Source organism: Ixodes scapularis, unplaced genomic scaffold (genome assembly GCF_016920785.2).
Source record: "Ixodes scapularis isolate PalLabHiFi unplaced genomic scaffold, ASM1692078v2 PGA_scaffold2__306_contigs__length_199485367, whole genome shotgun sequence".
In the NCBI taxonomy this organism is placed as follows: domain Eukaryota; kingdom Metazoa; phylum Arthropoda; class Arachnida; order Ixodida; family Ixodidae; genus Ixodes; species Ixodes scapularis.
This window is the reverse complement of record NW_024609857.1, coordinates 179,102,387-179,119,145: the sequence shown is the minus strand read 5'-3', so window position 1 is coordinate 179,119,145 and position 16,759 is coordinate 179,102,387. Positions and strand designations below refer to the sequence as shown.

Here is a 16,759-nt window from a genome sequence, read left to right as displayed (position 1 = left end):
TAAGGCACTAATATAGTTTACTGCTAAAAAAATAAAGCAAATTAGCACTGTGTTTTTTAAGAAAATCGATATAAAATATTGTATATTTTGGTCTCGCTTTTTAGGTTATAACAGTTTTTTTTTCATTTTCTAAGTTTAATAATATCTACTTTGGGAGTGTCACAAAAGAGTCTGCGCTCTATTTTGAGAACAAGAAAATAGTGAGCGGACAAACATGCGATCCCCGACCGGTGGGAGGAACGTCAGTTGTCGCCTCGGCCACTTCAACGGGCAACAACACAACTCGGAAAAAACAAATTTGAAACCTTGCCGTTTGCGCGCTCGTTCATATCAAATGAGAATGCTTTTTAAACATACATGTTTTGTCAACATTTGAACATGGACCCCAAAACGCTGCCTGATTTGTGATGAAGACACCCAAAAACATCGTGCCTTGTGTAGAAATTATTACATTTTCATCTCTTTCTTTTTATGCCAATGTCAAAAAGATTTCCTCATTGGGCCCCAGTCTTTGATTGAATTAATTATAGTATATCTAAATGATATTTACATCTTTTTAAACTATTTTTTTTAATTTTTTACAAATGGAATAACAATATTTGGTGAAATAAGACGTTAAAAGAGGTTTTAGTCAAGTTCTCTCTTAACCGCACTTTTTTTATCAAGGTATAATAGACCCTTTCACAAATTCAGTGTAATCTAGTGTATGAAATATCAGTCCAATTTGTTGTATGCTCATGGCGGATAAAATATGTTACCTATTCATCAACCGTAGATGTACGAGAGTTACGGTGTTTTTCCATGAGCAGTTATCCCTCTATTCGCTTCAGTTTCGATTAGGGTGCCTCAATGTCCTTCTGTTTAGGGTGATGCCACCCTTTGTAGTACCACATGCCGACAGCACGCGCTCACGGGAAAAATACAAAGAAATCGATGAAAACAAAATGTCGCCATAGCACAGTCAGCGCCACAAGCGCGTGCAGGGACACGCTGTTTCACGCGCTTCTGAACAAAAAATAAAAATAAACGTGTGTGACAAAATGGCGAGATGCCACCACCCTAAGCAAAGCGCACTTGAAGGCACCCTAGTTTCGATAGTGTCATGAAACTACCACTGCACAAGGCACGTATAATTAAGTAAACCTATCCAAAAAATTAACATTTTATCATGTGTCACGAGCTGTCTGGGGCATGCCGAAGCCGAGCATTCCAAGGACTTACATTACAGCAACAAATGCGAAGAGCATAAAAACTTAATAAATCTCGTCTCGACGTCATCAAACAAGAATACAGGGAAGTAAGGTCTGGGTGCTCAGGCTCCGCATCCGTTTCTGTCTTCAAATTCTTCCTTCACCAGTTATCAAAAAGTCGCCATTAGCATGTATACAGATCATAGACACTTAGGTGATGATAGCTCTCGAAGCGACCACACTGAATTTTGGAAAGAGTCTATTTAGAAGGAAATAGGAAGGCTATTGGGGGACGCACATGAGGGCTGAAGAAATGGTGTACGTATGATTTACGTATTATTAATAATTTTACTTTAAAAAGAAGTGATATTTTTAAGCTGTCTTTCAAGCTTGTGGTCATAATTTTATGTTTCAGGGGCGAATACCATATCCATGATACCAGAAATAACACTAGGCGTACATTTTGTATGTGATACTTCATTGGTGAAGGCACGCCAAGAAAAAAATCACACCACACCTCTTCGGGAATACATAAGTATATTTCTTAATACGGTAAGTGTCGACCGTGTGCGTGTTCCGATTTTCTTATTCACTTCTGAACGAATGCTACGCACTCTTTTGTCTGGGGCTTGGTTTGTAACTAACAAAGCATACTGCATGCTTCTGTAATATACTGGGTGTCCCAAGGAGCTGCCAGGTTCTTTAAATCGACCGCGAAATTCGGTTTCTTAACCTATCGCGCTACGACTTGGTGCAGCGTTGCCCACAGAGGGTGCATTTGTTTTGTAAAATTTGCAAAGAGCGAACTTACCTGAGGAAAAAGAAAAGAAAGAAAAAGGCTTCGCACCTTTGGAAACGCAGGGAAGCCACCGCTCTTCAAAATATGCGGCGCCGTTTCGCACGGGAGACAAGAGATGGCGCAAGCGGTCGCGACGCCAACTGCCGCCAACGAACGAGCGTACGGCGCCGAGAGCCGGCGTCTTTAGCATACGATCTTTTCAACTCAAAAGCGGCGCGCGTTCCGCAGGCGGCGACATTCGCAAAACCAAAGACAGACGCGATGACAAGAAGGAACTGCAAAGCAGACGACATCAGTAACCTGAAACAAAAAAAGTCAAAATATCCCGACAACCCATTTTTAATCGACTATATGTCATTCAATATGTTTTATTAGTAAGGATGATAGAATAATTCATTGGCAACTGATATCAGAAAAGCTCGCGCCGCGTTTGAGTCGAGTAGATCGTATGCTAAAGACGCCGGCTCTCGGCGCCGTATGCTCGTTCGTTGGCGGCAGTTGGCGTCGCGACCGCTTGCGCCATCTCTTGTCTCCCGTGCAAAGCGGCGCCATATTGTTTGGAGACTGGTAGCTTCGCTGCGTTTCCATATGAGCTAAGCCTTTTTCTTTCTTCACTTTTTACTAGGGTAAGTTCGCTCTTGGCAAATTTTACAAAAAAAAATGCACCATTCGTGGGCAACGGTGCACAAAGTCGTAGAGCGATAGGCTAAAAAACCGAATTTTGCAGTCAATTTAAAGAGCCTGGCCGCTCATTGGGACACCCAGTATTACAGCTACTTCACTTCTGCGTACGGGAGTAATGCATCTAACGAGTTTAATGTGAGAGATTACCTTCTTTATTGACAAATGAACGTAATTCCAAGCAATCAACATAAAACCTTCTGCTTAATCCCCGCTAAATTTAGCGGTAAATTGGCACCTTTTATATACAACCAATTCCGTTTCCCCGCTAAATCTAGTGGAGAAAGTTCCGTCAGGTTACCCATGCAACTCAGTTTCTCGTTCAGAAAATTCAAAAGCGCAAACACCAAGTAAAAGAAGAGGGACAGGACAGAGCGCATTTGAATTTTTACACAATGTGTAGCCAACTAGCCCAACAGTTAATTATGTTCCCGTTCAGTTTAGGGGGAAGCATACGTCACATGACATACTAAATTTCTTTCCCCTCCCCCCCCCCCCCTTTCTCTCCTTCCCATTTCATTTATGTCCCCGTCGCTTCCCTCGTAGGTTATCCTTTCCATCTGCATTCCTTCCCCTCGCTCCCCATCCGTCTTTCTCCCCATCTCTCCCCATTTTCTTCGGTGCCGTGCAAAGATGTAAGATCAAAGTCAAATTCGATTTTGTCCAACGTCATTCAGGCTGCTCCGACTTCAATCTACGCTCGATCCGAGGCGCCCGACTTCTATTCGCACCGGATCCAGTCAACCGCTTCAATTGTTCCGGTCGATCCAAAATGATTCCCCGCGAATCCAGTGTGGCCTGATCAAGACGGAATTGTTATTTTTTCAGCTTCCGACATAAAGAGCCGTAGGACGAAGGCGATATACGATTGCACGAGGTTCAAATTTTTATCTACATTAGCGCCCAATACGAATCGGAACGCGTATTCCTACACGATTGATTTGTTCTGCTTTGCCCGTCCGATTCCGGTCAGCTCCTCGTCAGTGGCTGCCGTACGCCTTCCAATGCTCTGGCGGCCGATTACGCTTATTACTGGCATGCTTAGGAAGCATTTAATACGGCATTGATATTGCGAAACACTTTCACGTACACAAGGCGGGCACGCTTTCAGCGCCTGCAGGTATTATTTCACTCGGCGCCGTCTTCGTATACATGTAAAATCATTTTGTAGTTACCCAAACTTAAAGACAATGACGAATAATCGCACACGCTGTCATTATGACCGCGTATTGATTGGAACGTTTTAATATCGATCCCTTGATAAGTCTCTTGTAAGTAGCAATATTAAACCGATTCTAATTTAGGCGATACATTTTGGCTGGCGCAGTGCTGGAAACAGGTGGGCTAGTCCTCCAGGCTTGGTTCTATGGCTGACATCAGTAAAAAAATCCCGAGGGAGCGGTGATATCTGTGGTGGCTTTTGGGGATGATAAGAAAATGTGGGCGGCATAGCCGTGCACTTAACCTTCGTAATGCCAAACTTTTTAAGGATAGCCCTGTCAAATTGTTCATCTGTCAACGAAAAATGTGCAGCGTTGATGCGTTGGACTATTTGTCCGAGTCTCTCACGGTGAGCGTTAAAAAGGAAACAAATTAGTAACAGGCGAGCAGTATTAAAGCATATGAGGTCTCTCTGCGACTTTGAATTCATAATTCACAAAGAAATTGCAAATTCAGTCGGTGCTCTTACGGTTTCAACGATGATGCACTACAACTCACAGGCCTTTGATAATTATACTGACATCAGGCTTCTAAAACAACGAGGCTATTTCAGGGACTTAATAGAGCGAAATTGAGAAACTTTAACCAGTTGGCGTTCGACCGGCAAAGAGGGAAGTCACCGCACAGCTCCCGATTTCGGGCCGGCGAGTTCCGTTAGAAAAACTACAAAGAAATTTAAGACTGCTGATGTGTTAGAATGCGAAAGCATTCGTCTACGTAGCCTATTCCTACAAGCTGCGCGCCGCACTGAGTCCGGCCGAGCGACATCTGCATCAGCTGCCCGGACGGGCCCTGCGGCCGGCCGCCATGGCCGCTCTCCAAAGCCCGGCCACACTCTCCCTCTGGTAGTTGGCCGGGCCGCTGCGCCATGGAGGCTTTTTTGGTGCATTGCACCAAATTAGGAAAATAACTCTTCTTGAACAGCCTGATCGAGGTTGTAGGTTTCAAGATTTTTCTTTCAATTTGTGCTGCCACATTTTACGCCTCGCAACAGCGTGGTTACCAAGGAACACGGAAAATATTGCCTTGCCTTTGCCCGACCGCGTTCAGCAACCAACTGCACACCCCGTTAGGTCATTGTTGAATCACGCCGTGGACTGAATTTAGCGTACCGCGTGGGCTTGTTCTTCTAGTCAAAATCTAACGACAACGTGTATCTTGGTAGTAGCACAAAACACACCCAGGAACAAAATGGCCGACGGAAGCCGAAACCTGAAACAAAAGGCGGGCGCAGGCCGATGGGAGAGCACGTGGGCACATCTATTACTTATGTTCTAAAACAAAAGTGTTTGTATGAAACCCACCCCCTGCAATAATGCCTCACGGCGAAGCAGGTTTTTTTCTGTAAATAAATCCATCCGCAAGTTCCAGCTACGATGTCGCCGCACTGGCGGCTAACCTTGGAAACAAAAAAAGGGAGATAGAATGTGCCTGTCTACACTCTCAACGTAAGTGAGGGATGATCACAAACACCGCCAGAACTAATATTACGGGACCATAGTACAATAAACTGGTAAGGTGGTGTGCTACTAAACCACACGTGGCAACAAGACCTCAAAGAAAGCGCGGCCTGCGTCCGCTCGGCACCTGACCCTTGGCTCGATGGTGCTCGTTCGGCCCAGTGCCATGAGCTTCTCCCTCCAAGATGTGAAGAAGCTTCGCTACTACTTGACACTGCAAACGACTGCTCTACGGTCTGTGTCTGTTCTGTGGTTGAATGGTTCTTATGGAGCTGCTTTTCCAGCTCCAGTACAAGCCTTGAACGGAAGCTGTGAAGGGCGACGGATAGTCAACAAGTGCTCCCGCGTAGACTCTGTAGTAACCAGCGATAGATGGCGCCACGTCTCCCAGCGGTGCCGCGGTTTGAGCACGAGCGCGGAGAGCGCGACATTAAAGATCATTCGTTCGAATCTCCATGCCGGCTGTTGCGTATTGCTTCCTACATGGTGGCAGCGGTTTAAGCCAAATTAGTTCGTAGCGGTTCAAGGAAACGAAACAACGCTGGACAGTAGGCCCGGAGAAGGTCAAGAACGCCAAAGTGAGCGAACAGCGACCACCATGACAAGCCTGCTACCGCCGCCGAAACCGCTAGACATGGCAAGCGAGCCCTGGAACGCATGGAAGAAGTGGATAATGGAATTCGAGCTGTTTGCGGTAGCAACGCACCTGATGGACCAACCTGACAAAGTGCAAGCAGCAACACTTCTCGTCTGCATCAGAGAAGAGTCTCGGGTTTACAACTATGCCGAATTTACACTACCTTCACATTCGATAACGAGGAAGACAGAGAGAAACTCGAAGTCCTGAAGAATAAGTTCGCGGCGCACATGAAGCCAGCGATCAACCTCACGTACCACGAATTCATCTTTGGGAAAAGAGACCAAAAAGAAGGTGAGAAATTCGATGAGTGGTTGACGGAACTCAGGGTGCTTGTGCGCAATTGCGAGTACGGCGACGTCGAAGAACGTATGCTAAGAAGCCGAATAATACTCGGAAGTAAAGACCGACAGTTGCAGCAGAAACTGATTAACGACTATCCTACCTTTGACAAAGTCCTGGAGATATGCCGAACAAGGGAACGAACTGAAGAACAGTTAAACGAAATCCACGGAAAGGACGAGCGTCACGAGGAACCATTGGCAGTAAAGGTGCTTAGAAGATCGGACCAAGCCACGTGCCACTGTTGCGGCTTCGTTCATCGCGCGACCACGTGCCCAGCTACTGGAAAACAGTGCCTTATACTTCGTCTCACCTTAGCATGGACTATTGTTAGCCGCGCGTGCTATAAGCACGAGCTAGTTGCTTGGGATGATGCCTCGGCGACTGCACGAGCGCTCGTGCAGCGAGTGCTCCAGTCAAGGATGTCGAAGCTAACCGCCGCTCGCGCTTGCACAGCCTTCGCAGTTAGTCCGTGCTAAGGTGAGATGAAGTATAGTTGTGGCGAGCTAGGCCACTTTGCAAAATGCTGCAAGAGCGGGACCCACTCATCAGACAGCCGTCAGCGACGCCAATCGAAAAAAGGACGAAACTTTTATCCCAAAGTACGACAAGTAGAGCGCGAGGATACGGACGACAGCGATGAAGATTATCTGCTGTGTCATTTAACCGTAGATAAGATAGAGAAATAAGACCGATGGAGCGAGACAGTCACAATAGAAAAAGATAGCGTACGCTGCAAGCTCGACACCGGGGCTAATTGCTCAGTCATCCCAGAGAGACTGCTCCGTTTAATATTAAAAAAAAAGTCCGGAAGTGCGATACCACATTGTAATCGTTTTTTGGGCACAAGAGAAAAGCATGTGGAAGAACAACACTGACAGTGTCGAATGGAGCCAGAACTGTCCAGGAGGAGTTCTTTGTGGTCAAGGAAGAGGTACCGGCGACGTTGAGAGGAGAACTGAGTGAAAAACTTGGAATGATCAAGCGTCTGGCTTCAGTGTCAAAAGAACACGAAGACACAAATGCAGCAGGTACAAATCTTTGCGACCCTGCCGGATCATACGCAGACGTTTTCCGCGGACTGGGAAAGATCAAGGGATTTGGGTACAACATGAAGGTGAAGCCAGGTTCACAAGGCGTCGTTCGCCCAGCCAGGAAGGTGCCTGCGACACTGCAGGAAAAGGTCAAGTGCGGACTTCAAAGAATGGAGAACCAGGGAGTTCTGACAAAAGTAAAGGAACCGACAAAATGGGCCAGTTTCATGGTAGTTGTCGCAAAGAAGGACAAAGTGCGCATCTGCATGAACCCAGTGGACTTGAATCGAGCCCTGAGGAGCGAACACTACACGATGACGACAATGGATGACATTGCCGTCCGAATCGCGGGAGCGAAAGTGTTCTCTGTGCTAGACGTATCCTCGGGATTCTGGCAGATCGAACTTGATGAAGAGAGTTCAAAGTTGCGCACCATGAGTACTCCGTATGAAAGGTACAGGTTTAAAAGAATGCCCTTCGGAATAAGCACAGCACCTGAAGTTTTTCAGCGTGTCATGAACGAAGTACTAGATAGACTCACAGGAACAGCAGTCGTGATAGACGACATATTGGTGTGGGGAAAGACCTGCCAGGAACATGACGAGAATCTTCGGCACTTGCTCCAACGCTGCCGAGAGGTGAATCTACGACTTAACCTAAAGAACGTCCAATTTGCCAAGACAGAAGTCCGCTACCTCGGACAAGTGCTGACTGGAGATGGAGTGGTTGTTGACCAAGAGAGAATCAAAGCCATACTGGAGGTCAATGAACCAAAAGAACCCAAGGAACTTCGAGCATTCCTCGGAATGATCACCTACTTGTCGAGCTTCATACCTCGACTTTCCGAGCGTGCGGCACCACTACGAGAACTGCTGAAGAAAGAGATCGCATGGGTATGAACGGAAGATCAAAAAAGAAGTTTTGAAGACCTGCGAGACGCTTTGACGAAGGCACCAGTGCTGGCTTACTACACTGCAGAAAAGCCGATTGCGCTGTCGGTCGACGCAAGCCAATACAGAGTGGGGGCCGTTATAACCTAAGACGGAAGACCAATAGCGTACTCATCGAGATCTTTGACCGCCGCAATAATGAAATATGCGCCGATCGAGAAAGGGATGCTGGCCATTTTCATGGTTGCAGCAAGTTCCACCATTACATATTCGGCCAACCAAACGTGACGGTAGAATCCGATCACAGGCCGTTACAGGCTATTTTCATGAAACCGTTGCGTCAGAGCCCGATGAGGCTGCAGCGGATGAAGATGGCTCTCCAAAGATACTCATTGGAAGTAAAATTCATACGTGGAAAAGACTTGCAGCTAGCGGACTCACTGTCACGCTTTCCCGCAAAGGAAACAATGCAAAAAAAAAGAAGAGAAATTTCAAGCCAACGCACTGGAGCACATATCTGTCACGCAAGATCGGCTAAATGAAATAAGAGACGCAACTGCAGCCGATGTCCACATGCGTCTACTGCGCGAGTATGCACAGACGTCATGGCCCGAGCAGAAAGAGCAAGTTCCTCAACTCGGAAGGCCATTCTGGTCCTATAGAGAGGAGATCCACGAGGAAGACGGCCTTCTGCTGCGGTCAAACAAGATAATTATACCAACGGCCATCTGATTCAAGATTCTCAACTTGCTCCACACGGCATACGCGGGCAAAGACAAAAAGAAGAAAAGAGCCCGAGAAATTTTGTTCTGTCCCGGAATCAACGCGGACATTGACCGCGAACATGACAAATGCAGCAAATGCGAGAAGTACAGATCAAGAAACGTCAAGATGCCACTCCTGAGCCACGCACTGCCAACGCTTCCTTGGCAGTTGGTCGGGACCGATATCTTCACTCATGAAGGAAAAGTCTACATAATCCTGGTGGATTTTTACTCATTTTATTTTGAGGTAGAAGAAATGAAAAGCACCACAGCTTCCAAAGTCAAAGAGTATTGCCTTAAAGTATTCGCAACACATCAACTGCCGTTGAAGATTATGATCGACAATGGCCCACCATTTATTAGCCAGGAGTTCAAGCAGTTCTTAGAAAGCCTCAAGATAGAACAAGTTACATCAAGCCCCTACCACGCTCGATCAAATGGCATGGCTGAACGAGCCGTGAGACAGGCCAAACAACTCTTGCGAAAGAGTGCCAACAGTGAAGAGTTTTACTGCTCCCTTCTTGAGTGGCGCAACGCTCCACGAGACGATGTCCTCCAATCGCCAGCACAGAGACTGATGAGCCGACACACAAGAACACTGTTACCTGTGCGATTGGAACATTACCTGCCCGCTGTTGTGCCACCCTGGGCTGTCACACGTCGTCTCACAGAAATAAGGCCGCAACAAAAGGCCAACTACGATAGAAGCTCAAGAACGCTGCCAGACATTGACACGGGTACTACAGTCACCGTCTACAACACCCTGCGGCGCACATGGTCACCTGCCATAGTCGTGGGACATCACCCGGGACCGCAGCCGCGATGAGGAACAAGGGAAAGAAAGCCACCGCAATGATACTCCAACAATGTTGATGGTGACGCTCTACGCTGACTTTTCCAGAGAAAAAAGATGTAGTAACCAGCGATAGATGGCGCCACGTCTCCCCGCGGTGCCGCGGTTTAAGCACTAGCGCGGAGCGCGCGACATTAAAGATCATTCGTTCGAATCTCCATGCTGGCTGTTGAGTATTGCTTCCTACAGACTCTAAGGATTAATTTTAACAAAAAAGCTGGGTTTAATGTTCTATTATTTTTATGTAACCAATGTAAGAACACTAAGTGCACTATGAACACTTAATTGCTGTTTTATTGAATGCACGTAAAACTCTGCTTCATCGTTTTTGTCCAAAGAGATTTGCACCTTTAAATTTGCAGTCGTTCGGTTTCTTTGGGTGCACTTTGTCTAGAGCCTTGACAACTTCTTTTATGATACTTGGTTGCTTCTCTCCTATAGCCTTAACCATGTAATTAAGATCTCCGGAGAGTTTGTCCCTCATATCTCGAAAGCAACTACCGATGTAGTTAAATAGCTTGTTCCGGTTTAAAAAAAAAAGTACAGCAACGACGGTAAGTCAGATTAATGCTGAAAACTTTATAAAATTATGCCACGAACATTTAAAGTGCAGATATTGCGATTACACAGCGCCCGTACGTCGTCGCTGCCGCCACCAAAGTCTTCAAGCTCCGATGCGCCAAAGCCACCGGCAAATTGATGCAAGCGATGATAGGTTGATAGTTGCAGAAAGTCTGGAGAGATGGCAGTCATGGTTAAGGCCACTCCGGAGACCTTAATTAAATGACTAATGCCATAGGAGAGAAGCAACCAAGTATCATAAAAGAAGTTGTCAAGGTTCTAAAAGACTTGGTACACAAGCTCGATGCATTTGCTACGGACATGAGAAATGATGTCTAGGAAGTGATTTTTTCCGATGCTGAAGTTCACACTGAGCTTGTCAGTATACGAGAATCAATCCCCTTCTCGAAGGCGGAAGTAGAAAAAATATGTTGAGGGCTTCTTACGAGAGTTAGCGGATGTGAAGACCCATAGCTCGCAGCATCACAAAAAAATACCAGCAGTTAAGCAAGAAACTCGAAGAAGCGAAAGCAGAACTCGCGGAACTGAAACAATGTAGTATAAACACAAGTCTCGAAATCAAAAGGCTTCCAGATGCTGTAAAAGTAAACTTCTGGAAGGCTAAGGGAATTATAGCTACCAGCCTTGGCACCAGGTTAAAACAATTGTGTTCAAGTATTTCTTCCCGGTAGCCTACTGATATGTCTGAGTAGTGGATATTACACACAAATCGCTTTACTCATACAAGAATGGTTTGTATGTTTCCTTTTTTGTACACCTTACGCTCTGCTATTAAAATATATATATAAATAGCATCAAAATAATAAGTTGGGCTAGTTGCTATGAAAAATATATATAAATAGCATCAAAATATTAAGTTGAGCTAGTTGGTTTTCTATCTGAACTCATCGCCTAAAAAAAAGGGCAAGAGAAAGAAGAGACAGCAGGTTGGCGTACTCGCAACTGAAAGTCTAATTTGAAAAGCACGCTTATATACGGTTTTAAATACACCACGCCATTACCTGAGCCACCACTCTTTCCGCAAAAATACAAATTTCTTCTCAAGAAGGACTAAAGATGACTCGCTGGCGCACTTGCTTGTGCCTCTTGTTTTTATTTCAAAGGCTTCCTGTATCTTTCTTTTTTGTTTTATTACTGAGCCTTCCGAGGATTTTAATCTCCGAAAAAAAGTGGACTGCACTCGCATCTATTGCAATGCACCGTCAAGTGACCTGAGGGTGACTGTTTAGTAACAGCAGCATGCCCCCTTGCACGGTCATTATCGCATCACCCAGTTTGGCCCACGTAAGCCTGTGGCATCATCAATTGGCTTGTTTGCCAAAAAAAGACCGGAGCCACAAGGGCAAGCATCAGGGAGTAGCATTCCTAGGAGGCACCTCGTTGCCAGAGGACATCCAGTACTCACTCGACAACAGGCCCAATTTCAGCGTGAAACCAGGACTTCCGCCTCCAAAGAAGCTGTCGCTGGTCAGAAGCGTGGCGGAAAAGGTGCTGATCAAAGACAGGGACCGATGCATTAGCAAAGCACGCCCACTCCACCGGAGTGGATGTGCTTTCCCGCAGACAGGGCCACAGGACGACAATCACGAAGATCAAAAACTTGACCGACTACTTCAAACGCAGCAACCTCAACCTGTTCACGTCTGACAAAGAAGGGGGCTTTGTTGTCATGCAGCAAGAAATGTACGCTGCCAAGACGAAAGAAGCCATCTTAAAGAACGTCATACCTGTGCTGCCGTCTTTTCAGATACAGGTGAAGTCTAGGGCTAAGGAATTCTGCTGTGATCTTCGTTTGCAGATGTTAGGAAAGAAGATGGACTTCAGCAAAAAAAACTTTCCCTTGACTTTTTCTTCACGGCTAAAAAGCATAAAATGAACGTTCCGTTGAGAGCGATTGTGACGAATGGGGATTCGTGGAAATTTCAGGTAGCACCCTTCCTCAGCCCTCATCTCTCCGCTCTGAAACAGCATTACAAATTCTTGGTGCACAGTTCAGAGGAGGTTTTGGAAGTAATGAGTGGGGTCCCATGGGAATGTTGATGGTTTTTCGATTGATGTGGGGACCTCTTTTGTTCTGTGCCCCATGAGGCCCTTTTTAATGCAGCAAAACAATGCACCAAAACTAACGGTGATACGGCCTTCCGGAACACCTGTGGGATTAGCGTGAAGGGCTTCATTGAACTTTTGTCGTTTTATTTAGACCACACTTCTGTTTCCTTAGATGGCGAGGTATATGTGAAAGAAGAAGGCATCTGTATTGGGTCGCGCGTTGCTCCTGTCCTTGGCGACATTTTCTTAGCTCACTGCTACAATGCTATTTTTGAAATGCTGGGGGGAGAAAAGATCTTCAAGGTGTTTTGATACGTAGATGACTACTTGGACATTGCTCTCCCACACAATGACCTGCCGGACGCAGTTAGAGCCGATTCGTTAAGCATTTTTTTACGGATTGCGCTCATAGATTAGAATTTACGCGTGAAAAACTTCGGAGGGAAAAACCCAGTTTTTGGATTCAAAACTTGAATTCTCCCTTGATTACGTTCGCTGAGCCTATGAACCCGGCTTAAAGAAAGCTGCGCTGCCATACAACTCGGCCCACTCCAAACTGGTAAAAAGAGGCATCGAAACTTCGTGTCTCGGAGCCTCTTTGACGAAGTCAAGTCCTGATAAAATGGGAAGCAGCTTCCAGAAACCGGTCGACCGACTCTTGAGTGCGGGGTTCCCACACCAGACGTTGATTGACGTTGCAGAAGGCCTAATAAAGAAGCTCATCGTCGCCAAGAAGAGCCCCTGAGAGCGCTTGAGGCAAAGGCCGGAAATATTTTTTTACATACAAACCTTGCCTCACAACTTTAAAAAAATTTGCTAAACTCTATGATGCCTCAGAATTTTTTTTTTTTTTTTTTTTGCTCCAAATAAGTTATTTGGTTTGTGCCGAAAAATAAACGCCCCTCATTTGGGGAGTGATGGCTGCAAGAAAAAACTCGGAAACAAATTTCTGGAATGCTCCACGTGCGTTGTGTATGACATTTCACTTTATCGCGGCCGCTCTTACGTTGGCCAAACTGGGCGATGCGTCAATGACCGTGCAAGGGAGCATGCTGTCAACGAACAGCCACTCTCAGGCCACTTGGTATTCTACAACGATAGATGCGAGTGCACTACACTTTTTTCGGAGATCCTCGGAAGGCATATGAATAAGGCGACAGGAGAGATGTAGGAAGCCTTTAAAATAAAAAAATTACACCATCTTCCCGAGGGGAACCATGGGGTGATGCGGAGCATCGTTCCATCACACTTCATCGGAAGAACGGAGTGAAGTGGAGTCAACAGCGGGTGAACTGAACGCGCGCAGAAATTGGTTTACTCTTTATGTTTACACAGCCTTGATGGAGATGCGCCTCAACGGGTAATCGGTCTCTTAGCTGTAGATGAGCCAGTGCAGTACAACCGCTAACCTGGGGTTTTTAACGTGCATCACGCAGTAGTGATCACACGAACGTGTGCCGGTACGAAACTCATCCAGATCGCAACGGGCGGGGGTGGCGGGGACTCGAACCCAGGAGGTTCCCAGCGCAAGCTTTCGCTCCACGCTCCGAGCTGAGACGCGTTAGCCCACTCGGCCACTTCCTCCCCTTGAACGCGCGCAGCGCGCTACCGCTACTTATATTCAAACTTGAAGGAGAAGAAACTAGAGGAGGAGAGTTGCGCCTGCGCGCGCGGTGTGAGTGGAAGCGAACGCACGCGAAGTGCACGCAGCTGGTAGCTGCGTGCACTTCGCGCAGCTGTTGAAGAGAGAGAGAACGCACGCGCAGCTGTTGGAGAGAGGGACGCAGCTGGTAGCTGCGTGCACTTCGCGCAGCTGTTGGAGGGAGAGAGAACGCACGCGCAGCGAGGAGAGTTGCTCATGCGTAGTGTGAGTGCGGACTAGGACGCCGCGGGACATAGCCCGAGCAAGAGATGCTCCGCATCTAAAACAAGAGGCACAATCAAGTGTGTCAGTCAGCCATCTTTGGCACTTATTGATAAAGAGTTTGTATTTTTGCAGAAATAGTGCAGCCTAAAGTAATGGCGTGGAGTGTTACGAACCGTATAAAAGTGTGGGTTTTTAAAATGAAACTTTCAGTTGCGAATACGCCAACGTGTTGTCTCTTGTTCCTCTTGTTCTTGTCTCTAAGGCGTTCAGTTCAGTTATAAAAAGCCTTGAGGGAGTAGTGTGTAATCATCTTTTGATACAATATATTAATTTTTAATTGATGATATGTGAAAACACCTTACATGTGTCAAAATCGAAAACAATTCGAATGCACCTTTTTCTTTCTGCAGGTGGAGCTTTATTTACGGAAATCAGAATGTCCGAAAGTCAATTTAGTTCTCACTGGTGTAAACGAAACAACGGTATGTTCATCATAATTAGAGGATTGGTGTTTTTTAGCATGCCTGTCTGTTCGTTTTCTTGATATTGGTAATTACAAGTTTTCTTTGAGCAAATATGAAACATTTACTGTGTACATATTTTAATGTTATAATGCATTTATTTCAAGGTTAGGTGGGGGAAATAAAGGGACCTTTTGGAATAATGACTTCAGTTTAGAGTTAACATGTAGGCCTTCAAAACATGTCTTAATACGTGTCGTTAAACAATACTCGGATAAGTAATTTGGTAGATAATACTAAATAAGCGATTTAGATGCAAACGATAGCGATTGTGAAATTTGGGCTCAAATCGGATTCGTATCGGGTTGTGCAAATAGTAGTTACAAATTCGAATGTCCAATCGAGTATTGATTACCGAAACTTCTATTTTCATGGCAGAAGAACAAAACAAAAAACTCTAGGTACAACAAATGATTGAAGTATTCCGTAAGGACTGCGGAAAGAGCGTCTAGCCGAAAATAGGAATGACGTTGGTAACCGCTTTCAACTACCAAAGATGTGAGACACAGCTGAAGAATGTCAGTGCATTCACGCGTAAATATGTAGTGTTTTGAATGAACGGACCACTGACCTTCAACTGCGAAGCCAAACCTCATCACTCGCTGCCTGCGGGTGATGAGGTTTGTTAGTAGAAGCGTTAGTAGAAGGGTAGATTTATATTTTCATTCTTGTTTTGTTAATTATTTATTGTAGTATGGTCGTAAATCATGAAATGGGTTTGTGTAGCGTACAGGTCTGTCAAGAAGTATGTGGATCATTATTTATTAATCATAATATTATTATTAAATTTTATTATTATTCTATTACTGTGAAAAATTAAATCAAGGCGTATTAAATTAAAATTCTAATTACAGCAACCGTACAATGAAACCAACTCGTGCGGATTAAAACAACACCCAGAGCATGCCACCCAGAATACATATGTACAAAAATTGTACAATGCGCTTTCCGAGAAGCACTTCTCTCTTGAAGACAAAACCATCGATGCTCCAAGCTCGGGTGGCGAGACGCGCGTGCCGAGGGCGACGCCGGTCGATTCCCTCGAGGGAACGCCGGCAGCACGAGCTCAGGCCGGGTAGCCCTCCGAAAGGCGGCGGGACCAAGCGGAGACCGATGGGTGCCGCTGAAACCGGAAAGCGGGTTTCGTTCCGTGGCGCTCAAGGGGGGGGGGGGGGGGTTGTCGAGGTGATACGGGTGGACCCCGAGAGGCACTTGCCGCTTCCCGAACATGTGGTACACGTGCTGGTACTAGGGCTTGCCGGGGCTAAGCGGGTTCAGAAGATTGGTTCAGGCCATGGCGGGCGCCTGGCCTGGCTGCAAGTAAGCCGGGAGTGGGTAGGCCGCGTGTGGCCTACCCGCTTTTGGCCCATTTGGGCCCAGACCCCCTCAAACTACCCCGGCGCGGGCCTGGGCCCTGCCCCAGCCATGGTGGTGAGCGGGGGCGGCGCCAGGAACTGTCTCACCTCGTACATGGGCGGGTGCTGCTGGCGGGGCAGGTAGGGTTGTCTCATGCTGCTGCCTGCCCCGTAGACCGTACGCCGGCAGTACTTGCGACGAAAGGGGGCGTCGTAAATTCGCTATACGGTACCCGAAAACGTCTTCGACCGGTGTGCTTATACTTCGTCTCACCCTACGATGGACTGAAGGCAAAAGCTATAGACCGACAGATCCAATCACGAGCCACTTAGAAATTGTGTGCTATTTCTTTTCGAGGCACGCATCGGAGCCCGCGTCTCGTATCACTGATGGGGATGGGCGGACAGTGGCTCGAATTGAATAGCAATGAGTGAGTCGACAACTTTAAATTGCAAAAATAAGCCGCGACGTGCAGGCTCTTTGCGGTGTCGAAGCTATAGAAATGACGCAGCG

The 16,759-nt window shown here is 46.4% G+C and overlaps 1 protein-coding gene across 1 annotated transcript in view; it reads left to right on the top strand.

Moving 5' to 3' along the window:
* The first annotated feature begins 1,610 nt into the window (after positions 1-1,610).
* The window catches only part of LOC121832971, a 59,267-nt gene continuing 44,118 nt past the window's right edge, over positions 1,611-16,759 (top strand). Inside the window, exons 1-2 of the mRNA XM_042292123.1 lie at positions 1,611-1,742; positions 14,780-14,851. Coding sequence (XP_042148057.1) covers positions 1,623-1,742; positions 14,780-14,851 — 192 coding nt within the window. The 5' untranslated portion in view covers positions 1,611-1,622. The remainder of the gene's footprint in view (positions 1,743-14,779; positions 14,852-16,759) is intronic.